Source organism: Ixodes scapularis, unplaced genomic scaffold (assembly GCF_016920785.2).
Source record: "Ixodes scapularis isolate PalLabHiFi unplaced genomic scaffold, ASM1692078v2 ptg000044l_1__unscaffolded, whole genome shotgun sequence".
Classification (NCBI taxonomy): domain Eukaryota; kingdom Metazoa; phylum Arthropoda; class Arachnida; order Ixodida; family Ixodidae; genus Ixodes; species Ixodes scapularis.
In genome coordinates, this window is record NW_024609897.1 from 689,452 (window position 1) to 714,596 (window position 25,145).

General features: G+C 45.1%; 2 protein-coding genes across 2 annotated transcripts in view; one reads left to right on the forward strand and one right to left on the reverse strand.

The window, feature by feature from the left end:
- LOC120846705 (4-coumarate--CoA ligase 1-like) overlaps window positions 1–25,145 on the reverse strand; it is an 89,419-nt gene that overhangs the window by 2,035 nt on the left and 62,239 nt on the right. Inside the window, exon 7 of the mRNA XM_040218558.3 lies at window positions 19,101–19,245. Coding sequence (XP_040074492.1) covers window positions 19,101–19,245 — 145 coding nt within the window. The remainder of the gene's footprint in view (window positions 1–19,100; window positions 19,246–25,145) is intronic.
- LOC115317057 lies at window positions 9,368–13,686 on the forward strand. The gene is made up of 4 exons (XM_042287620.1): window positions 9,368–9,674; window positions 9,980–10,178; window positions 10,266–10,559; window positions 12,607–13,686. The coding sequence occupies exons 1-4, from the start codon at window positions 9,418–9,420 to the stop codon at window positions 13,378–13,380; spliced, it is 1,524 nt and encodes a 507-aa protein (XP_042143554.1). The 5' UTR covers window positions 9,368–9,417; the 3' UTR covers window positions 13,381–13,686.

Here is a 25,145-nt window from a genome sequence, read left to right on the forward strand (position 1 = left end):
CGATGATTGATTCAAGCGGTTCGAAAGGTTCGAAACATTTTGATTTTCGAACTTTACAAATTAAGAAATTTGACGGAAGTCGAATTTTCTAACATATTAAACTAAGAAGTTCGACGCTTTTCCAAGTTTCGAACTTATTACGTTGCAAAACTCGATGCTTGTCGAACTTTCGACCTTGATAGACTAAAAAATTATGTTTTTTTAACTTTCAATTTTTTTGCACTAAAAAGTGCGAAGCTTTTCGAACTTTCAAAATTTCTACGCTAAGAAATTAAATAATTTTCTAACTTTTGAACTTATTAATCTAAGGATTTCGAAAATTGTCAAACTTTCGATTCCTGAAAAGTCAAAAGTTCGACGAACTTCAAACTTTTAGGGTAAAAGTTGGAAGTTCGTTGAACTTCTAAATACCGGCGGGCGGTTTCATTTGGATTCAAGCACTGATCGATGTACATTCGTTTTCTTTTTCTTTCGAAATTTTACATGCGGTGCCGTATTCCTTGCGAAAGACAATGCAGTTTATCTCAATCATCTGGCATGCTTGGTTTTAAAGAAAGAGATTCCCGAAGGAGCGAGGAAGGACGACGGGCTTTTGACAATTGTCTTTTGTGCCTTATTTGAAGCGCGCTATAGCCGAAACTATTTATGGTAGAGATGTTAAATTTTTTCAGAATGATCTATCTATAGCCTAGGTAAGTGTCGTTTTAAGGTATGGTTATTGGTGTTTCAGACGAGTTCGTCTTGAACACCAATAACCATATCTAAATTGTTTGTTTCGTCTAAATTGTTTGAGGTATCGCATTTAAATTAACACCACAGACAGTAAATATAATTACCATATGCAGAATACAAAATATTCTATTTAGTGTTTTTTTTTCACGTCATGGGGGAAGATTTCTAAAAAATTTCAAATTCAAGACGTCAAAAATTTTTTTTTTTGTTTTTTTTTTGTTTTACGTTTTTGGCACGTGTTTCTTTTAGCCTGTACACATTTTGGTAGGAGTAACTTGTTTCATAGTTCTGGGCCTCTGAATATGCAAGAATACAACACTTCCGGCGGGTTCTTGACAGTTCTTTTTTCTGTTCTCCTGCTTTTTATTTTCGCATTTATTTTTATGTTTATTTATTTATTACTTTTTACCAATCGCAAAGTTAATTTGGTCAGAAAGACATAGCTTTGAACTTCCGAACCACCGAGCATGTGACGAGTAGTGCCATCTGAAAACGAGTTTCTAACAATGACCATCTACGTGATCTTTTAAGCAGTGAACACCCGAAATATCTGGGGGAAGGGGCGGATAAACTGGAGCCCCCCCCCCCCCTCCCCCCCCCCCCTCCCCTACCCCGCCCTCCCCCCCCCCCCCCCGTTTTTCCTCTTCCGACGCTACTGGTATGGTAGAACGCCCCACGACCTCAAGTTGTGTCAGCTTCGGTGCTTCTTGCTCGGCGTTTCTTTCGTCCCGGAAAATAAACCTCCAAAGCAATTACAAACTAAAAAATTATCAAGGCGCAGGCGAGCTGGTGTATGTTGATCATGATGGAAAATCTCGAAACTGGGAATGAAATTCGTAAGAAATAGTATAAGAAGATAGAAAAAGGGGACAGGACAACGTCTCACACTCAGCTGAGTTGAGTTTGAGACGTTGCCCTGAGCTGAGTTTTCAGTTGAGTTGAGTTTGAGACGTTGACCTGAGCTGATCTTGAGTCGTTGTCCTGTCCCCTTTTTTCTGTCTTCTTACACTTTTTCTTTTAAATTTCCTTCCCAAAGCTGAGCCTGAGGCGTCGTCCTGTCCCCTTTTTTTTGCCTTCTTACACTTTTTCTTTCAAATTTCGTTCTCAGTCTCAGGATTTTGCATCATGTACAAACTAAACTTACTATATGCCAGCGTCACTCGGGCGGCGTTCGATCGCATTACTACCAGCGTGCAAGAGGGTAGGGAGACAGCTTGCCAGATCGCTTCAAGCATTGGCGTACCAACCTGTTCTTGAGTGTGGGGGAGGGGGGGGGGGCAGACCAGACCTTACCCCCCTCTCCCCCAAGGGCCGGTGCCGGTGCCCTTGGTATCCCTTGGGCGCCACTGGCCAGTGTTTTCCCTGGCCAGTGGCGGCTGTTCCAGAGGGAGGAGGACATACCATGCCCCCCGGCCCCCACCCCCACTCTGAGAACTGGGAGGGCAAGCGCCCCCCTTGTCCCCCCCCCCCCCCCCCCCCCCCCGGTTCGTACGCCCATGGCTTCAAGGGTTTTCTAAGCCTCAACCACCTACCTGACCCTGGCCGTTTCGAACTGGATGAGTATCATTAACAGTGCGTTGGTGTGATCACTACTTCGTGATGCACGTTAAGAGGTGGGACCAGACATTTCATCGAACGCCGTTTCGTCGAACGCCGTTTCATCGAAGCCGCTTCATCGAATGCCATTTCATCGAACGCCGCTTCATCGAACACCTTTTCAACGAAGCCGTTTCATCGAACGCCGTTTTATCGAAGGCCCTCTTATCGAACGCCAGGGTAGCATTCCCGCTTCCTGAAGCTGGTCGGAGGTGCCCATCCCGGGTTGTGGAAGTTTTTGACTTGCATCGCCGCAGAACATCAACTGACGGAAGACAAGCTGGAGGCGGTGGTGAGTTCCCAAGAGCCTCCTCGCCAGAAGAAGGCCTTAGCGGCAAGAAATGAGAAGGTCCGCTTTTTTTATGAGAGCCGACAGAGAATGGCTGAGGGGGACTTTTTGAGAGAAATTGTTCATCATTTGAAACGGTGAATGGCTGTCGCACGAATACATGAACCCCCAAAGGTTTTCAAATAAAATTTGAAGTTACGTGCTTACTTTTGACTTCATTCAGTCTTAGAACTAAAATAAAAACAATGTTTCGTTGTAGTTGCAAAAATAGCACCTCAGCTTTAGCTAATGCAAACTTCGGGCAGTAAAAAGGTATCAATAGAAAGACATGAGAGGCTAGGAGGCTCATATAGCTAGAGTTGTTGCGCTTGCGCCAAACCTAAGTCGCCTTGTGGCCTCCATGAGTTGGAGTGCGCTCTTACTGGGAGAGCGACTTTTTATTTATTTGTTACAATAGCCTCAAGCCCATCGGGTAATCCAGAGGCGGTGAACAGATAAGCACAATATGCGAGACGGACACAAAAATCGGTACAAATATCCTCATGGGTTACTTGCATGAAAATAAATTGTAACAGCTACAAGACTGGACATTCAAAACTAGACGATGAAGTGGGTGAATAACGCGAAAATGCACTCGATCCGTGCATAAAAGAGCAGCTTTCACACTTTTTATATAAAAGACAGTCGATGAAACGGCCGTGAGCGATTCGATGAAACGGCGTTTGATGAAACGTCTATTTATTCGAGCTGCGAGAATGGCTTTGTTTCTTATTCGTTCAAAAAGAAGATAGCAAGGAGTGTTGTGGGCCTCCGAGACCATCGCAAAAGGACCCTTTGTCCCATTCTTACCGGATTAGGAAGAAAATAACGCGGATAGAGAACGCCTCATTTAGCTGCCTGATACTTTGGATTCATTCCGGTCGGTTCTTCGCGTTCCGAGGTTTTTCGTACGATGCGATTTCCAAATAGCATGTAGACTGTTGATATCGTCATTACAAGAAGGAAATACACCATATCGGGATTACAAAACGAAATATGCCATGTGTCGTGTCATAACGTTGCGAAATAATCTACCACAAGTCAGAATGGTGTTGCGTCCTAAATAACGGCCCCTCGGAGCCTACTTTTCATTCCCGCGGAGCAGTGCCTAAAAAAATAAAGCTACTTACTCTTAAAAATGTCTTATCTCCTTGTGCGAAAAAAGAAACGAAATGAACCAGTTTCCGATACCATAAGCAGCCATTAGAGTCCCAAATTATTTTTTTAGAGCACTGGATTTCAACGGTCACCCCGATTCCTAAATCGGTGTGCGTTTTCTAAATAGCACGAAATCAGAAATATTTGTTGTACTGCCGATATACCAAAAAAATTAATCACCACAAGTTCAGATAGTGCTGTGTCTTATATACGTACTGATCAAAGCGTAGTTTTATTGTGACAGAGCTATGCTTTAAACAAGTTATTAAAACAATAACTTCCATAATTACGTGTTCCGATTAATCGCTTCTCAAAACTGAATTGACACTAAGGCCCTAGCATATTTTATCGACCACCGGATTTGTTGTTTTGTTCGCCGGGACGAGACGCCGCCACCGCAAATCACTCAAATGAGTAAACGCTGTTGCACAAAGTAAAAGTGCGGTGGTTGATTTGTGGGCCATGTGATTATATCTTTTACAAAATCACAGGTAGAGTTTTTTTTTCTTTTTGAAATGAAGTAACTGCATGTCAAGCGAAATTGAGATAAAGTCGAAAGTTTGCGTACCAGTGAGCCATGTACTGCGGCCACCTCCGCAGTGGTCTTCGTCACATACTATGACATATTCAAGTTTAAAAACATGAGATCGGTTCACCGACGGGTATAGTCCTTGCAGGGTTCGTACAGAATATTTGATACAAATTTCAAGGACGTTTCAAGCATTTCAAGGGCATCAGAAGACAAAATTCAAGGAATGTTCGAAGATATTTCTTCGTTGACAGGAGTTAAGAAATGAGCTCCTTTTTGACAATAATTTCTCGTTCTACAGCAGCTATTGCCGTTTTCTTTTCTTTTGCTGCTCGGCGAAAACTATTGGCCTTGGCCAAACGTGTGAAGTCATTCTTCGCCTCAGCATCTTCGGAGATGCATTCCGACGACTCGAGCAGGTACCTCAGAGTTTTCTGGAGTTTCAATTCCCCCCTCTCAGGCATTCCCTCCAGCTCTATTTTAACTGCTTTTCTCTTCAAACTTTTCAGCTCGCTGGCTGCTTTCTTCTTGTGCTCTTACAAGGTAGGCAGCATACTTCTGCCTTGCTAGGCGTACAGAGGACTTTAGCTCCTTCGACAGTGGAATATTGAGCAGGCCATTGCGGTTTTTTGTAGCGTTTCGACAGATCGCGCACTTCGCTCGGAAGGAGTCATTCGTATCTGGTCCCACCCACTGGCGCCAGTCTTTGCGTTCCAGCCAAGAAGGTTGGAACTTACACTTTGCACCGGAATTTGGGCTTTCAATCTGGATTGAAAATGTCTCACGCTCCCCAACTTGATCCTCAACACAGCCCAAAGCAAAAATGGCAATGACACGGGACGCTTTGGATTGGCTTTATCATTTAGAACAAACGACATGCCATGTTGCCAGACGACACGGCATTTACGCATTTGTTGGGGGATTTTCAAGGAATACAAGGATCGTTTTAACTTTCAAGGATATTTAAGGGCCCTTAAAATACTTTTAAGGAAATCAAGGATATTCAAGGATTTCAAGGAGCTGTACGAACCCTGAGTCCTTATTTCAGCAGAGAGTACCTTATTTCAGTTTCTAGATTTATCTATTTCAGAAAAAAAAAAATGAAAAAAAAAAGTTTTGAGTAGCGTTTTAGAGACGTTTCGGAAGCGATTTAGTATTGGCTGATAATATATTCCATCGTAATTTTTGCCTTATTCTTGCAAGACAAGAATTATCGTGCCTGCGGTGCCAAAAGGCCTCTCTTTTTATTCGCGCGATCCTAATCTCCTGGGGACAAAACCGCTGTTTTGCCTGTGACGCCACGGCGAGGATAGAGCAACCAATCATTACACTGATTGCAAGCTCGTTCTCGCGGCTAATAGAGGCACCATATTGGCGCGGACGGCTTCCAACTTCGTTCTCAGTCGGAGTTGAAATTTCAACAAACCTCTGCGATGTTACAAAGAAAGGTTGACAAGACGACGAACATTTTATGCCCCCTCTTTGCACTGGGGATAGACCCGTAGCTCTCAAGTTTTGAGCAGCGCTCCAGGCGAGCAAAATAGAATATTTGGCTCGGGTTCCGAACCTACGTCAATACGCTTCCCCACTAGAGTTTTTTTCTACTTCGTTCCATTCTAATGGCAATGGAGCGTGCCGGGATCAGTTGACCAGATCCGCACTGGAGCACACGATCCGAACGGGGTCGCGCCGCCCACGGATCCCCATAGGAACATGACCACTGCTCCGAGATCGATGGATGCCTTCCCGTCATTCAACTGCCCGGGAATCCCCTTTCCGCGGCCGCAGCGGTCGTTTCGAAGACGTTCTCGCAATTGCGGCGCTAACACATGTTCGACGCACGAGCGGCAGGAATGGCTCAGGTGCTTCTAGCAAAGATTGCCATAATGCCCGTCGCGTGGCGAATACCTTCTCTTCTCCTTCCTGGAAAACGAGCCGGCTGTCGAGCCAAGGGGTAAGCAAGCGGCCATTACAAATTTTCTGATGTCGAGACAATCTAGGAGCCCAGCCCGCGACGTGCTGCTTATTCTTCTGAGGCGAGATAGGCGAGATCAGGCGAGATCAGGCGAGATGATCCACGAGAAAGGAAGTCACGTGTGTGCGCGGAGGGCTGACCCGGCTGGCTTCCGGTCGAATCCGCCGAAATCGTGGGAGTGACTTTTCTCGGATCCAGATCGAGATCTGGAGCGGGAGCTAATCCAAAATGACCAGTGAAACACGTCGGTCTCGATCCCGATCGCCCATGAGAAATAAGGTCGCTCCAGAAAAGTCGATCCCGGCGTGCTCCAAAACGACCAGTGGAATTCGCCATAAGTGCCAGCGTAGCAGAGGCTACAGGATCGACCTGCGAGCTTTCAGCGTTCTTGTCAAGCACGCGCGCTCCTGCAGTGCGAGCATCTTTTAGAAGGACGTGCTGTTGCGAGTAGCTTCGGCTTCGCTATCATGTAAAGTAGAACATACGTGCTCGCGGAAGCTATGAAAAATCGCAAAGATGAAAGGAATGTTTAATGGGACGCTGCGACCGCGAGCTGCATAATTCTTTCTTAATTTTTATTTGTTCAGAGGTTTTGTTATCGCGCATCTTCAGATGCTTGCATTAGAACGTGGCACGTGCAAAATCGAACGTTATAGAGCCACCTGGATGGTTCAGCCATCATAACATAGTCGCGTCTTGCGGATGCGCTCGCGCCCCCTGCCCCAGAGCAACGGGTCTATGAGAGAACAGACCCATCTCACCAGCCAGTTTAACTACGCCACCGCTGCCGCAATGCATCGAGATAACTTTAGTATTTCAGCACGTGCCCGAACCTTGCTGGAACTCTGCGCGTGAAAAGAACGAGGCGGAACGAGCCGTCTCGTACACTGCCGCCTGCTTCTTGTGAACTAAAGTTATGTCGGCTTCACGCATGTGCCGAACACTTGGTGAGATCGGTCTATTGGCGACGTGAGCGATCGAAAGCGCCGCTGTGATCGGTCTTCCACTAAAGCCCTTTTATGTTTTAAAAGTAGCGCATTGTTCGTCGATGCACGAGGCGCGTGCAACGTGTAGCCCTTGGGAAGATCATGACGGCACAGCCCAGCACTGAGCTAGATTTCAGACGCCATGAATTTCCTAGAAGGGGCGCGTGGCACGTGCCTCGAGCATTTCTACAACAATGAATGGCGCCACTTTTTTTAGGATGGAGGGGCTTTATCTTCCACGCCATGGATGAAGAAAGAATAAACAATTAAAACAGGGACAACACAACCACATCTTTCAACTAGCAACAGACGAGTAAACTTTCAACAGCGAGCAGCCGACTATACCCAGTAGGAGTGGGGGAGAAAAGGGGAGAGAAGGAAAGATAAAACACGCGAAGTGCAAGTCAGGGTGGTAGGGTTATCTCAGATTTTAAAAATTCAACGTCAGTTTTCGTCAGCAGGAGGGAAGGGTTTCACACGTTATTTTTTGCTGTGGTCGACCTTCTCCGATCTGTAATGGAAAGGATGATTCGCGGGCCTGATCGCCAGTCACCAGCCACAAAAAAGAAAGCCCGATTCGCCGTCATTCCTTACGTACACAATTCAGCCCACCGGATAAAATCCATTGCCTCAAAGTTCGACACGAATGTTGTCTTCTCGTGCCGCATGCGTCTTAAACAACTCTGTCAACAAGTGAACAACAACAACCGGATTCCGATTGGCTGCACTGTCAAACACGAAAAGAAATTCATTCCATGCAAAGAGAAGAAAGTTTACTCCATCCCCTTGAGCTGTGGCCATCAATACATAGGACAGACCGGCAGATGCACCAATCACAGACTCCGCGAACATCACAACGAAGTTTCTAAGGCCTCTCCAGATTCTTATCATCCCATAGTCATACATGCCCGTTCGTGTTTGCGTTGTCATCCCCTCTTTGATGACACAAAAATCCTTGGGGGGCATGACAGCAGATTCGGCAGGGAAATCATAGAATCATTCGCCATGACCACAGCAAAAAATAACGTGTCAAACCCTTCCCTCCTGCTGACGAAAACTGAGGTTGAATTTTTAAAATCTGAGATAACCCTACCACCCTGACTTGCACTTCGCGTGTTTTATCTTTCCTTCTCTCCCCTTCTCTCCCCCACTCCTACTGGGTATAGTCGGCTGCTCGCTGTTGAAAGTTTACTCGTCTGTTGCTAGTTGAAAGATGTGGTTGTGTTGCCCCTGTTTTAATTGTTTATTCTTTCTTCATCCATGACTTAAACCAACACGCTCTTCTACCAAGCGTATCTTCCACGACAGGCCGAATGCTGACTATGACGTCAGCAAAGGATTTTTCATCGATGAAAATAAGAAGAATGGAAGAACTTCAATTTTGACGGTGTTGGCAGTGTTGGTTTAAGAGTGCTATGATTTAAAGCTTCCACCATGCTCTTTACAAACCTTCAAACTTGTTGTTCGCTAGGTATTGACGTCACGAAAGATAACCATGGGAGGTATTCACTGGACGCCATATTTGAGGGTGATGTTTACAGCGCATGTTCAGAACGAGCCCACATTAATAGCCTGCTAAGACCGGCAACCTTGATGGTGCTAAATGCACGCTCCAAAAAGACTGCGGAAGATCGCCGTCAGCACGCGCTCAGCAGCAGCGCAGACGGATATGGCCGCCAGTGATGACTCGCTATAGGAGGGCGCCACCAAAACATCTCGCCGCCAATAAGATGGGGTCCACTGGCTTGGGGCTAGAGGGTGTGGTTATATGGCATATACACTCCGTGCGCGGCGACCGGCGCGCCGCCGCGCGGCCGTCAGAGAGGACAGGCCGCGAGAACCGAGCTGCCCGAGCAGAAGGAAACAGCGCGGCACCACCGCTTTCAGAGGCTTGCACAACTGCCGCCGCGACGCCCAAACTGCGCCGCAAACGCGCTGTTTATTGCGATTATGAATTGCTGCGTCGTCGGTTGTACTAATAGGTACACGTCGTGCCCCGCGGGGACGACAATGTACAGTTTTTCAACTCGTCCGTGCTTCGTCGGGCAGCGGCAAGAGTGGATCAGAGCCGTGCGGCGGAAGAAGTAAGTTCCGCTCCGGATCTTGTCTTCCAATGGATCGTAATGGCGAACTTATCTTCTCCGTCTCGCGTTGTGTTTTGGTTTTTCTTCTGCCACTAACGTTTGCGTATTTCAGTGCCGACGGAACGGACTGGGAGCCGACCCGGCACTCACGGATATGCAGCGTTCATTTCGTCGGAGGTGCGTCCTCGAAGGATGTTTCGTCCCCGTCGTATGCGCCGACGATATTCCCCGAAGAGTACCGCAAGCGTTCGGTGCTCCCTGAGGATAAATCCGGACGCTACGAAAGGTGAGAACATTGTCAAATTGCCGTATTTGAACCTACTTGTTCCGGTCTGTCGGCTGCTTTTAATTAGCATCCTTACAGACGCGGCAATTTTGTTTTCTTTTCGACGGTTTCGGGGAAGCAGTTTTATGACGCTGGTTTCTCGTAGGTCGCGGAAAGACAATGTCAAACGCAACTGCTGCACAGTTGGGTGGGAATGCGAGAACAATTGCAGTGTTTGCTCTATTTAGAAGCCAGGAGCTTATTTGTTGGTATGCAGCCTCACTGTGATTAATGAGAGAAGTGAAGGTGTGATTTCTTTTTCTTAGATACAAGAAACGGAGGACAGCTACTGCAGCTCTGCCCCAGACCTCAACGTCGCTGCCAGACTTGCTGCAAGCTGCGCCACCAACAGTGGTGACCGAGGCTCCTGTGGATCTGCCAGCATCTCCAGCATTCGCACCAGAGTTTGGAGAACCTGAAGTCACTGGACAACATAGTGAAGCTCGTCATCAGGAAGGTGTGGAGGTAGGTTCTCCTCTGCTAACATGAGACTAAACATTTGAGTTTTGCTTTAATTGTAAATATTGTAACATGTCATTGCTTCAACTTCAGGTATCAACTCAAACATCATGGACATCAGAGCCCCAGGATCAGGGTGTGCTGATGATATCCTGCGTCTTCTGGACTGGTGTCTGCGAGGCATCCACCCAGGTTGCATACTTAGCGCACAAACGACCGACGACTGCTGATGCAAGTATCGCTGCGGTGTGCCTCCAGGATCACCAACCGAAAGGTTTTTATGGTTACCATTCTTTGGTGAACCACAGTGAAAAGGATGATGCTCTGAGGGACCTTACCGGTGTGACTGCCATGGTGTTCCTGGCATTGTTGAATTTGTTGTCAAAGGTAAATAGAAACTCACTCAAAGGGGTGACACAGCAATTTAGGGTTTGAAGTTTATGTGCATGTTAACACAAGCCTGAAGCAAGTATGTCCCACGTAATGCTACTAAGTCTAGAGTTTTCCTATCTGCCTAGTTTCAAGAGTAAATGCAGGGTACTTCATTCTTTCTTGCCTTCAAAAAGCTTGGTGGCAAGGTCATGCGGGTCACATTTGACAGACAAGAGGATCAACCTTTCAATGTGTTAGCTGAATGCAATACATGGATTAGGCCCGAGCACTGCATTGTCACTCTGTTCGGGCTCACGTAAAATTAATACCTGACTGGGCACACCGTACCCAGCTTAGAGTCTGCGTCCAATCACCATGGACGGAAATCTCCGAGCTCCGAAGGCTAGCACATGCATTTTATGACGTTAGGTGTAGAATGTAGCCGGTGTGCAACGAGCAGATCCAAGTGCATCCTATGCGCCGCTTACTTTATTGCCATCTTCCCCAGTGCACGAGGTCGCAGCATTTCTTCCAGCCTTTCTCTTAATGGCTTATCGAGACAGAAGCGCCCCAAAGAAATTTTCGCTGCTCCGGCGAGCGTTCCAATGAGCCAGCTCATTTTCATGCCGACTGTATGTCTTAAATTTACCACAAAGCTATCCTCATTACGAGAAAAAATGTTAGAACTTCTGAAGTAGCTGCACCACTTGGTTCTATTTGCTCGGAGCATGAATATCTTTAACCATGGTTACAAGTAAACGAAAGTAGGACATTTTAAGATTGTGACCGGTCGTGTAGGGATGCAGAAAATTGCCCCCCTCCCGCGTACCTGTACGGCCAGTCACGCGGTCTTGAAATCCCTCTACCAGGTACTTCGGATAACTTCTAAACACGGTTAAAGATATCTGCACTTCGAGCAAACGGGATCGGGTGATGCAGCTACCATACAAATTTTGAGATTTTGGCAGGTGCTCTCAATTCACCTGCACCGGTGCGGGAAGTGCTAGGCAGTGTACCTCCAGTGCGCGTTTTGGCATTCAGCTGAGAGTCTCTGTCCAATTACGGTGGACAGAAATTGCCTAGCTCCGAAGGCTAGCGCACACTGGTATTTCATTACGTTTAGGTGCAGAATGTATGCTTGCGGTGGTCTGTTGCAGACACGCGTCACCTAGTAACAGGACGATGCTTGTCGTATTACAAGCAAACCCTGTGACCAAATGGATGTGGCTGTGGGGCCTAAAACAATAGATAATTGGACGCATGCGCTTTGTTTACAATGCTAAGTCATGTCACGGCAAGCGGAATTGTCTAAATTAGTGACTCCACAGCGGCTGTGCTCAGCTTCTGCGCCATCAGTCTAGGAATGAAAACACGTTAATTCACAGCAAAGCTACGAAAGATCATGCGCAACACTTCAGAAATGCAAGTCACATCTCAACAAATACTGCCCGTGCCAAAGCCTCTCTAATTCTGTCCGCATTCGCGACATGGTAAATGCTCGAGCCTAAACATAATGAGTCGACGAGAAGGACGCTGTCCCACAAGTTCAGCAGATTTGCACCATTGCTGTAGTTAATGATCGTCGAGCCTGTCCGTGGGGATTAAAGTAGTCGCAGAACATTACCTCTCACTCATCACAACCACAGTCTGCGTGTACATCCGGTCTCGGTGTCTCATTACATTTGCCATTTGTACTTCTGCCATACGTCACTTTTCAGCATGGTTCTCAGACAGTCGAGATGAGACTGGCGAGCTGGTCGGATCGGTTGGGGGTTGGAAAAAAGAGCAGTAGGATTCAGTCGATCAGAGACAGAATTCGCAGACAACAGTTTTACTGTCGTAAAAGATGACAATTTGCTGGCAATTATTCTTATCACCACAGAGTGACGCAAGCTTCGTGTAGTAGTGAAGCCAAGAGCTAGTGGGCATTCAGCCATTAGAGTTTGCTAGATACTCTTGGCAGCTACAAGGGACTTCGGTTAAGATTTCACCGCACTTCGAGCAAAAATGTCTGGTCAAAGAAAACTTTATTCTGTTTACATAAAAAGTATTTTCGTTCCAGGTACGTGGGGAGCGATACTTGGATCTGGGTATGGAGAGCAAGCTCCTGCTTTTCCTGGTCAAGATGAAGCATGGACTGACCTTCTCTGCCTTGGGTGTATTGTTTGGTATCCACCGAACCAGTGCATCGCGCATCTTCTACACGATTCTAGATGTGCTCTATGTTAGTACGCAGGGATGGATCCAGTGGTTTTCTAGAGATGTTGTTCATGCATCAATGCCTGCATCGTTCCGGTCGAAGTATCCCAATTGTAGGGTTATCGTCGACTGCAGTGAAGTCCGGATTGAGAAACCGAGCAAAGTCTCTGACAGAGTGAACTGCTGGAGTAATTACAAAAGTGACTTCACGCTCAAATTTCTTGTTGGCATCACGCCATCTGGGTACATTACATTTATTTCAGATGTTTATGGCGGAAGGGCAAGTGACACTTACATCATAGCAAACTCTCGGCTGGTTAACCTGCTAGAACCAGGTGATATGGTTATGGCCGACAAAGGGTTTCCTCACGTGAAGTGCGACTTGGAGAGTAAAGATGTGACTCTCGTTATGCCACCATTTGCAAGAGCTAATGAACAGTTCACGGAGGCAGAGATGAAGGAGACATACAAGGTTGCATCTCATCGAATTCATGTTGAGAGATGTATCCAGCGGATTAAGAGTTTCGCAATCTTGAGCCAAAGGTTGACGCCAGAACTCAAATGCCACATAGACAAAATTCTACATGTATGTAGCATGCTCGCGAACCTGCAAGGTCCCGTCATTAAGACTCTGTGAGAGTTTCGAACAGAAATCTGTGCTTCCGATAAAGTACACAGTGCGCAAAAAGACAAAGACCGACGAAAAGAAAGCAGACAGGATGAGAGGACGAAAATTAGCATTTGTCGTGTTTGTTCCTTTTTCATCAGTCTTTGTCATTTTGTACAATCAGTCTTCGTCGTTTTGCACGCCGTGTATTTTATCGTAAGCGTGAACCAACTTGCCCACGTTGCCACTATGAATCAGAAATAAATGGTCACACACGTTTTATTTGTGATATTTCAACTGGACATTTGCACTTCGTATTCCATACAGAACAATTTTTCACATATCAGCACTACGCTAGGTGATTTAGAGGCTTTGCCGCTTCAGAACAGCTGGAAAATAGTGCCTAAAAAAAACCATTCCAGCTTTGGCACAACTTTCTTCAAGAACGGCATGTCCTTCATTACTTTGACACACTCGGACCCCTTGGGTGAGTAGACGTAGAGGTCGCACACATTCGCACCAACAACATACATGCTGACTTGAACTTGTGTGTAGTACACATGGCTTTCCTGCAGCTTCAGCTTTTTCCCCTCGTATTGCAGGTAGTCAACGTTAATGTTCTCGTTAACTACGGGCTTGGTCTCGCACCTAGACGGACACTTGATCTCTAGGAGGCGGACTTCCCCATTCTCTTCCACCAGTCCGTCGGGGCTGCAACACAACCACGGCTGTGGGACGCACACAACAAGTCCTACTTGTATCACCTTTTTCTTTTCCGAGGACTCGTATTCTTTCCTGGCTTCCGGTTCTTTCGCTACACCGTAAGAACATGAGGCACTCTTGAATGACCGTGGTGAGGCAAGGTCTTCGGCCAGGGTATCGAAGTCAGCTGTACGTATTTTCACTCTGTGAGCCTTGGAGCTTGCAGAGATTCTTGGTGCCCGCAAGCGGTGCCATTGTGGGCATGCACTTTGAAGTATTGTCTCTTGTGCAATCTCTTTGCACTCATCCTCGCTGACCATGACAGCGAGAAGAATGTCGTCACATAGCTCCTCACTCAAAATGTCATCTGCGCCAAATATTACCCGCGGTTGTCCGACACGAGGTAGAAGCTTGTTGAGACTTTTGAGGTTCTCCTTCACTTGCTCCTCTTGACGAAGCATAATGCCTAACGGGCAGTTGGAGTTTACAATAGACGCTGGCACCGGTTGTCCCTGCAGCCTGCCATCCGGTAGCTTCGATGCAAACATTTCCGAGAATAGCACACCCTTGTTGTACATTCCAAGCTGCTTTGCCGATGGCCTCTTCCACACATTTGTTGTGGACGTCTTTGTGGAAGTGTCCTCCCTGTTCACATATGCCACCACTGCTGTCGTGTGCTTGCACTGGCCGCATGTGCCACCTCTACAGGTGCAGTGCGCCTCTGTTATCCTCCTGGTGTTGTCCAGCTGATGACAAAAAGAAAACGTGGATGTAAGACTCCTTAATGTCCAGTCAAGTTCATGCAACATTGTCATTATGAATATCATCAGCACTACACGTTCTCCTGTGCGCCTGGTCTTTTTCTCGGAACTAAAAGATCATGCTCAAAAATATACAACAGCAGGGCAGAAAGTGCAGGAATTTGTTTTTGTTAGGTCGACCAAGGGTTGGAATGGGATGAGTGAGACAACCGTGCAGCAAATGCTGATACATTTATTTCGTTAATGTTCGCCTCCCTCGCGAAAATAGGAAGTGTGAGGAAATTGTCTTTGCAATTCTGATCGGACGTGCGGTCCGACTTTAGGCATCAGCGAAATGATCCCGCTTTGATAATAAAGGAGAGGTCACATTTCGCAGTGGACTCGAGTCTAGCAATCGATCGGAGTTGCCGAGGCCCTACAGGTGCTGCAGAAGTTTTCTGATCAAATAGCAACGGGTCTTGAGGCTTTTGTGATCGTAGCACCCACTCACGAGATTTGTTTACCCATATCTCTCGGCGCTCGATACGATCGAGTCAGCTACGACGAGGAAGAGCTGGCGTGCACAGAAATCGGCGAAGAAACTAGAAGGCAGTTAAATGAAGGCAAGATAAACAAAGAAAGAGATTGTTACACACCGCAACAAATTGAAGTGAAACATTTCGCGAAAAAGACTCCGTGCGAATTGCCGTGACCCGAAAGGATAAACATCATTCCCAAGATTTCATCTAGGCATTCGATAATCACGAATAGCTCTGAGATTCTGAAGGAGACAATACTAGTAAATACGAATAAATAATTCTGTGAGCATGAAAGAACGCGCACTTACTTTGATCGTTATGGAGTAAGCTTCTTGACAGACGCTCGCCTGTCGCACACACCTTGCCCTCAGGACCGACGACGCCGTCGATAATCTCTCGTTAACGTCGAAGACGTGGCCACTCTCGTAGAGGTCTTCACCCTTTTTCGTAGTGGCATCGCGAAACATGAAACTAAGACGTCTTTAAAACCGGCTCGAAGTACCAAGCCTCCGACTGCGGACGTCTGCGCCGCCATAGCGTCCTGGTGCAAAGGGCGGCTGCAAGCGGCCGGACGAGTCTCGCGAAGCAACACCAGCTCCGCCGCCAGTGGCGCTGCCGTGCAGCCCCACCGCGCCCCCTATAGTTCCCGCACGGAGTGTATAGAGGAGTCTGGGCCTTCTTTGTGTTTTTTCGGTTTCTACTTACGGAGAAAAAAAAAGGGGGTGGGGGGGGTACCAAGCTGTGCCTGATTTGTCGTCGAGAAAAGGAATTGTCGGGAAAATAACCCCGAAGGAAACAAAAGTGGCAAACGCGTAGGTTCCAGGACATTTCATCGAACGCCGTTTCATCGAAAAAGTGTTCATCCCGTACCGAAACGTTCACTTGCAACAATTGGCCAGTTTTTTTAAACAAAAAATCCTGATAGCCGGCCAAAAAACGCTGCTAACAAAAGAAACCGAAAAATTTGGGACTAGTGGAGGGGGACGTGGTGGAACCCGAATCCATCCGCATGGGTGCACCCCATGCAGGTGTGTCCTCCGTCGTGCCATTTAGGCGTCTGTCCGACGAGAGGACAATAAAAAAATTTTAAATTTTATTGCAGAAACCTATGACGCATTAAATCAAACAACGTTCGATAAAATGTCCGGTGTTGGAGCGAGTGATCTTCTAGTGCGCAACAGAAGCTTAGGTGCCTCACTTTGTGAGAATGTGATGGCTCAAAACCGGCATCGTCTTTCAGGCCCGTGCGATCTTCTGCGGTTCCGATATAAAAAAAAGTTCAGATCGATGCTGAAGTCACAAATCTCGTAAAATGTCAAGCGCCATCTATCATGTGGTAAACGAAGCAACTACAGTAGGGCCGAACGGAACGTTCGGCCCTACTGTAGTTGGCGCTTGGCTCTCAGCATTATCAAATTTGGCGATTTTCGCCACATCTCGATTTATGCTACAAAACGTGGATCTGAATATAATTTAACAAAACTTTTAGGAATCATTCGCCGGCTATTTATTGTTCATGATCGCGGTGCTGTGAGGTAGGCTCTTATCCAATAGCCGACGTAAATTCGGCTGACGTTCTGCGGTTCCGCAGATGCATCGCTGTGAAAAGGCAGAGAGCTTTCGAAGGAAAGAAGGCGCAAAGAGTCCGGTTTTCTTTTAAAATTTCTATAGCGAAGAATTTTTTTCGTCTCCCTATTTTTGCGTTTTTGTGTTTCTTTCCACAGCTTTTACGACCCGCGCTAGATGAAATTTGAATTCAGAATCGTTTTATGGTCCCTTTAATGACCCCCCCCCCCGGGCTGGCAGTCATAATTACTAATCTATGGACACACGTCACTTTGCACTGGCAAATATTCCAGCACATCCGGGACACTCGTCGTCTCCGTTAATTGTCTGACCAACGTCGCGCAGTCTAAATATCACACCCGAACTTTTCTGAACCTGTTTTCGTGAAAACCAGTGAGGCATGAAAATGTTATTTGAAACAAACTGTGGCGGAACATGGAAACCGGACTTCGAACTTTGCGCACTTGGATTCTAAAGAAATTTGAAAACTTAGAAGTTATTTTTTTCGAATGTAGCTCGAAAGAGTATCGAAACCTTCAACTTTTCGAAATTTATGTAGAAAGAAATTCGAAATCTTCGTTTTTTCGAACTTATTGTTTATAAAAATTCGAAACGTTCGATTTTTCCAATTTCAGATCCAAAAAAAATCGAAGCATTCGAATCTCTCGATTTCAAGTTAGGAAAGATCGAAATTTTCGAATTTCTCGAACCTTAAGTAAAAAAAGAAATATTCGAAATAATCAAACCCAAACTTTTAGAAACCATGAAAGCTTCGACCTTTTCGAATTCGAAACTCCACGATTTTTAAAAGTTTCGAATTTTTCGAATTAGAATTTCCGTACGGTCGAAAATATCGAGACCTTTCGTATTCGAAAATCACTTCGGTTCGGAAATACCGAAACCTTTCGAATTCGAACCTAGGGAGGTTCGCGGCATCCCTACTAAAAATGAAAGCCGTTTACTACTCCCTGTAACGCTGGTTCAGAGCACAGCTCCTGAGGAGGAGGGGAAGGGTACTGAGGGGAAGGTATATCCTTCCTCCCTCCTCCTCACCTCCTCATCCTGTCTGCTACTCCCTCCAAGCGGCGTCGCCATCGTTTCACGAGGGTCACGTGACCTCACGGGGGTCACGTGACCCCTATGAAGTCACATGGCGATAACGTCATCAGTGACGATGGTAATGGCGATGACGATGCGGATGCCGATGACGACATCAGTGACGTCACTGATAACGTCATCATGGACGACGGCGATGACGATGCGGATGCCGATGACGCCATCAGTGACGTCACTAATGACGTCATCAGTGATGTCACTGATGACGTTATCAGAGACGATGATGATGCGGATGTCAATGATGTCATCAGTGACATCACTTATGACGTCATCAGTGACGAGGACGATGCCGATGACGTCACTGATGACGTCACTGATGACGTCATCAGTGACGTCACGCGTTCCATAATACACCGCGCGGTTACGCCGCCGGTGACGTCGACGCCGACGCCGCTCAAGCCAGGAACGGGCGCCTAAGAGCTGCGTTATAAAACAATATCTGATTGATTGATTTAAAGCCACACTGAGCTTGAAGCGTTGCCTCACGAGAGGAGTAGTCGTTTTTCAACTAGCATTGGTGGTTTCAAAGCGTCGATTTGCGGCGGGTGTTTTGTATGGTCAGCTGCCTCGTAAGGGGTTCGAAAAGAAGCCAGTAATGATGATAACGTAAACAAGCATTTTTTTTTTTTGTAACGAACGCGCGCTCCATCGAGCGCATGGACTTTAAGAAATGCACACTTTCTCTCGGTCCTACGCATTACAACACAGGAACAAGAGAACACAACAATGACGTACGTCAACAACGGTGCATAGGTGTCTAAAAACGCGCCTCTGCACGCTTCCATGCGCACACCTAGCACACAGAGATGACGACCGAATAAGGATAGTAGTTAATCTTATAACATCATATAAAAACTCCTAATGTTAATAATGGCTGCTATAATTTTGTCCACTTTATTGGCTGGACACCAAACTACAGAGTTTTGAAACTCAACGAACACACTATGAACTGGAGAACATAAAAAGATCTAACACGCCAGACCGATAACTATTCAAGCACAATTGAGAAATTTGGGTCTCAGAACCTATTCTTGTAATTTGGAACACGAAAAAAAGAAAATTCACGAAAATGAGATGACCGTTGCACCTGTGCGGAACCATCCATCGCTGCTCAAGGCTTCAGCAGTAGCCTCGGGACGCCCATGGTAGCCCTTCATGATGCCTCGGGCGTGAACCGCAATCTCGCCATTCTGGTACGGGCCGAGAGAGTCTCCGCTGGTTATGTCTAGGACCTGGAATATCATATTAGGTCATGCATTCTCCTTCATTTAGAATTATATTTACTGGAAGAGACAGCTACGTCACCATTTCCGAAAATAGTCAAATACTTGTACAAACGAACAAAAAGCTCATTCAATTGATTGTCCGACTCTAAGCGCACACCTAGCTTGTTGAATAAAAATTATTTTCTTATCATTCAAAGGTGCAGACAATAGGGAGGTAATGCTAAAATAAATCGAGGTAACTCAATGTCAAGGCGCATTATTAGAAAAGAGGAAACAGGATAAAACATACGAAGGCTTCAGAAAGTAAGAACCCTTCGTGGACTGGTTCCGTAAAAATAGTATACTTCCGAGTCACGCGTGAGTTGTGTTTCCTGGTTTGTGCATTGGCGGGAAGTTGATCTCGCTCTGGTGGCTCTTTGTTTGTGTTTTCGGTTTGTACTTTGTAATTATTCCGTTTAAGTCGATAGAATGGTTCATCCAACTCCGAAGTGCGGTCTGTGATAACATTTTTGGAAAAGACAAATGCCTAATCATGCAGAGCCTGAAGATTGATCGACAAATTACCGATATATATATTAATCTCAAGGAGCAAAATGATGAAGCAAATACAGGTTCGAATGCTTAAAGCAATGTCAGTAAACGCACATGACGCATTGAAATGCAGCAGGTCATTTCTGGTCGCGGAATTCGTGGTAAACGAAGTGAATGAAGACATCCACGATGTGGAGGGATGCTTAACAACATCTGATTTTGCAAAACATGGCCTGAAATTTGGAAATCGTTCCTTCATAAAATATTTAAAAAAACACGTGAGTAAAACAAATTGTTTTCAAGATGTTGGTTGAGGTCTCACGTAGCAGACTTTTATGTGGAGGCTATCGAAACACTTGTGCCATGATATAACAAATACCATCACATCTAAAAAAAATGCCGGGACGCATCGGGATCGTGACGTCACGTTTTCCTCACGGCAAAGACCACATGGAGTCTGGCGTCGTTGTGAGCTTAGCCACTTGGTGGCGTCAGCGCATTATAACCTGTCCGTTCCTTTTGTCCCTCCCCGCTTTCCGCAGAAGTTGAATAGGCGCGGGAGAGAAGGGAAATCCGGATCGACCAAGCTCGTCAGAGCTCGCGCGCACTCAGCGATCCGCGGTATTTCTTCTGATTGGTGTTGCTTTTAGATGTTCGGTTTATTCCTTAAAATAAATATTATCTTCTCTTTTTGAACGAAGAATTGGTGTCTCCGTCGTGTGGCCAGAACGTGGCTGATATTTAGAAAATAAAATAGACGCTAGAATTTTGGTTGCAGTATCTCTTTAAACTGGAAAAAAAAAGATAAAAAAGAGGGATGCACACATTTCCCCTCTAGTCATCAGAGAACATATATGTATGTTCCTTTTACTCTTTCTGTCTAAATACCTGCACCCACACCGAGGCTTTGCCTGACTGTTTGAAACATGATAATATTTCGCCAGCTATAGTCGGCAGAATCTATTGCGTATCCCTGAAACGCTTAAGATTTGCATATGCATATTTTCTAAGGCATATTATTCTTTCACCGCGAGCTTTCGTATGCTTAATATAATATTTTACTCGACAGTTTGTTGTGTAAGGTACGTATACTTGATCTTGCCAGTTGTGCAAAACCTTTGACTCGGATCGAAAGCATTCCAGGCATACCTGACAGATGGCCTCAGTGTGCCAGTATGTTCTCTGGTCGTAGGCGCCTACAAGCGAGCAAACCAAAACCACCTGGAAGACAAGTCCTGCGCATGACGTCTTCGTTCGTGGATCCCCGACCCGCCCCAAGCGGAAACAGGCTGAGGCTCGACGAGAGTATAGCCGCGAACCAACAGACGCGTCCGTTGTGGCTTCGCCGTGTAACCGGCGTCTCACGAGTGCGACGCACGCGGCGACGCAACTAATGATGACGTTTGGGAAGGAGTGGCCCAGGCCTTGTCTTCTGTGTGGTATGGGCAGAACGAGCTTGATCACACTCAAGTGCAAATGTGTGAACCACACATTTGCACTTGAAATACACACAGAAAAGCGAAAAATATTGAAACATCTACATTTAAATATATAACCACTGATACCTAAATGCTTTCAAATCAGATACTTTTTAAATTATTTGGGATTCACTTTTTTATTTAGAAGACGTCAACTTAGCTTATAATGTGTTTCTTAGTGAATTTTCTACTGTTTACAAGCGCGATTTTACCTATAAAACTGTGAAACTAGACAAAGATCCGTAAGCCATGAATCACGCCCGAAATTTTGAAGAAAAATGACATACAAAGATATTATACCAAAAATTTCTCAAAAGAAGCAATTATTCTATGCTTTTATGTTTTAAATTAAATCTGATTCAGTTAACAAAGCTACTGCGTAATGCGAAACCACTTTAATATAAAAAATGTTTGAGACACCATCTAGGCGTTCAAATATTATTTAAAAACAACAACTGGAACTCAGTTTAAAATCGTACGTATTTCAAATCGACAGCCTGTCGAGAAATTCATTTGCGAAGGGCTGTCTTTGGCCTGGTCGCTCTCTATCAAACTCTTTCAGCCTTTACTTTGCGAACTTAGGCAGTGGCAGCAGTTAAAATGATACATCTTGCAATTAATTAATATATAGGAATAACCATTCGATTTTTCTTGAGCCCATCAAAAATTCCGATATATTTTAAATCTTTATAAAGAAACAAATAGCAGCAGCTCTGATGGTGATGATTTGCCACTTCGACCAATAAATACGTACTTGACATAATAACACGCTATGTCACATTTTCAATTTAACTTTAGCAACAGGTGCGTCCTCCCAAAAGATGCAGAAGGCAGAAGTAACAACTCTGGGTAAGAAAGGAGATGAAAGTATTCTAAGTACGCATCGACCCCTTTCTATCCTGCCACTATTCTCAAAAGGCCTGGAAAAAGCAATACAGACTCGCGTAACACACTTTTACGACCAGCATTAACTTGAAAACTCCGCACAGTTTGGTTTTAGGAACAACTGGTCGACTCAATTAGAACTGCTGGAACAAAAAATATTTTAAAACATCTCGAGGAAAACAGGCTTGTTCTGGGTGTTTTTATTGATTTCACAAAAGCCTTTGACTTTAATAATCACGATTTATTACTTTTTAAACTCTTTCGTTACGGTATTCGTGGCTTACCTCAGCAGCTTTTAAGGACTTTAAAAGCTGCTTTACTTGCAACATCGCAATCAATATATTTCTATTTGCCAATAGTATTCCAATATTAAGCCCATTCACTCAGTCGTCCCCCAGAGGGGTAGCATCTTTGGGCCGTTATTTTTGAACATCTATATAAATGACGTTGTAAACATAAGTTTACATATGCGGAGGATACTAGCCTATGTTTTGCTTCAAATAATTGCGATGATCGTGTTAACAATGCTAAAAAAACCTTGCCATGACCAAGCTTTCTGTTTGGGCAAAGGATAAAAACCTACACATTAATACTGATAAAAGAAAAGCCACAATTTTTCGTGCAAAAAATAAGTGTTTCTCTTTAACCAGAAACATCGTACTTGACTTCAGCCCAATTGAAATCGTTACTATTTTTAAAAATCTTCGTGTTATTTTTTCTGAACGATTTTCGTGGGACAGCCATAGTAACCACTTACTTACAAAACTGTCTAATAGTATAGGATTGACATACTGCAAACAAGACGCACTCCCATTTAATATCAAACCGTAATCTATAATTCCTGATTTCAATCTCACTTCAACTTCTGCAATGTCGTCAGGGGTAACACCACAGTTACAAACCAGAAAAAGTATTTTTGTTTTAGAAAAACGTAGTAAGAATAATATTTAACGTACCTTCCAATTCCCACACAGATAGTTTATTTTATGATGTTAAATTAATAAAAAGGTGGTAACCGTTATGAACATAGATTACGTGTGAATGTAAAAGTTAGAGAAATCTACATATTCTTCATTTCTAATAAACCTAGCGGGCCTGACTCTTAACGAGCACATCTGCTTAACTCGAAATCTGTAATATTGGAGAATTAAAGTATGTACGAAGAATTATGGTACGCAACTGCAGTATTGTATTGTTGCTTAAATTGTTATATTTTCAAAGATAAATTAATATTTGTAGAAATTCTATCTGCAAAAAGGACTTGCGTTCGTCTCATTCGCGCTAGTCACTGTTTTTATAATATAACTTCTTTAAAATGTTCTGTTTGGTATGGTAAATTTTTCCTGTTATTAGTTTTGCCTTTTTTGTGCGTGTTTCTTTTTTGTTGTTGTCTTGTGTTGCCGTAATGCTAGTGTATAGGACTAAGGGCTGGACAAGCCTCCAGTGAGGCTGTTTCCATTTTACTGTACCATAATATATGAAAAATAGACTTATTATTAAAGTGATGCTATGTTACATTTGAACACTCTCTAGTATTGAGACAATCTATATTTTTTTTGTTTGCTTGTAAGTTTTGTGCCTACTGAATATCTTTACCTAAACTTGCTTGAAAACAAAGGTAAATTGTTCTAAAATAACATTGGAACTAGTTTTAACGATATTTTTTGCTTGAAAACAAAGGTAAATTGTTCTAAAATAACATTGGAACTAGTTTTAACGAACGTCTGTACGCAGCTAATTGCATTACAATACACCATTCCCGGATTTTTACATGTGTAAGCACATACGAAGTTTGATTGGGTGTTTCTGCGAAAGCATAAAAATGACTTAAAAATATTAACAAAACCTTAGGGCGTGAACGAGCTGGTGGCGATCGAACATTATAAACTAAAACCCTGAGATTGGGGGAAAAGACGACGATGAAGGAGAGGATATGCTCTCCGAGATAAAAAAGAAAAATTTGGGGCGAACAAACTACCAGACTTTAAGATGTCAAGGATTGCAAAAACCCACAAACTCTCAAGATAATTCCCTAAAATTGTCTAATTATGCAAATTTTAGTGAATAGTGAACACTACCTAATGTAAATCAACATGTGGTTTTACTGAGAACTTTGCTAGGCATCAACAAAAACCATTAAATCAACTCATTTTTTCTTCTAAAGAGATCATGCAGAAACAGCACTTTACGGAGTCCTGAAAAAAAAAAAAAAGGCTCGAAGCACACCAAAGCACTTCTTATGGGTTGTGAATGCAAAAGCATGTACATCATTCTTCCGCTCCCTTATTTCGTCTGCAGCGTATTTGCGTCGACGGCAGAGCGGCGCGCTATGCCGGCGAGGAGAGGGTGCCTCTCCTCGCCGCTATCACCTTGAACGTTTCGTGTTAAGCGCGATCCAAACCAACGCTTCTTTTTGCGCCCGTAGGTCGTGCGGCTGCGGATGTGACGCATTTCGTGGCGTTTTTGCTGTTTCCGGGCGCGCTTTCTGAGTCAGAACCGTGCGCTTTGGTTTGGACGGGCGAAATTTCGGGCGAGCGCGCACGCGCGCACGCAGGCACGAGCGCACAAGCAAAGTGCAACTGCGACAGACTGGCCGGCCAGACGGCGAGAGAAAGAGAGAGAGAGAGATCGCGTTGTCATGTTGGAAGAGAATAAAAGGGGGGGAGGAGAGGGCAGCCAGACGGCAAAAAACGCGGAGCCGGAACTAGCTTGCCCTCCACCGGTTGGCCGGGACACAGGAGCGCCCTATGCGTCACCGCGCGTTTTTGTGCGCGTTGAGAAAGAAGTTGAAATCAACCAACTTTTTTGTGCGCGCCCGGAAGGAGCGAAGAAGCGGCGCGACGTCACGAAAATACGTCACATCCGCAGCCGCACGACCTACAGGCGCAAAAAGAAGCCTTGGTTTGGATCGCGCTTTAGCATCGCACTGAGGGACACGCAGCGCCACATGAGTGCCGTCGTTGAAGTTGACGCGCAGCGGCCAATGGGAGCCTCGTCGACGTGCGCCAGCCA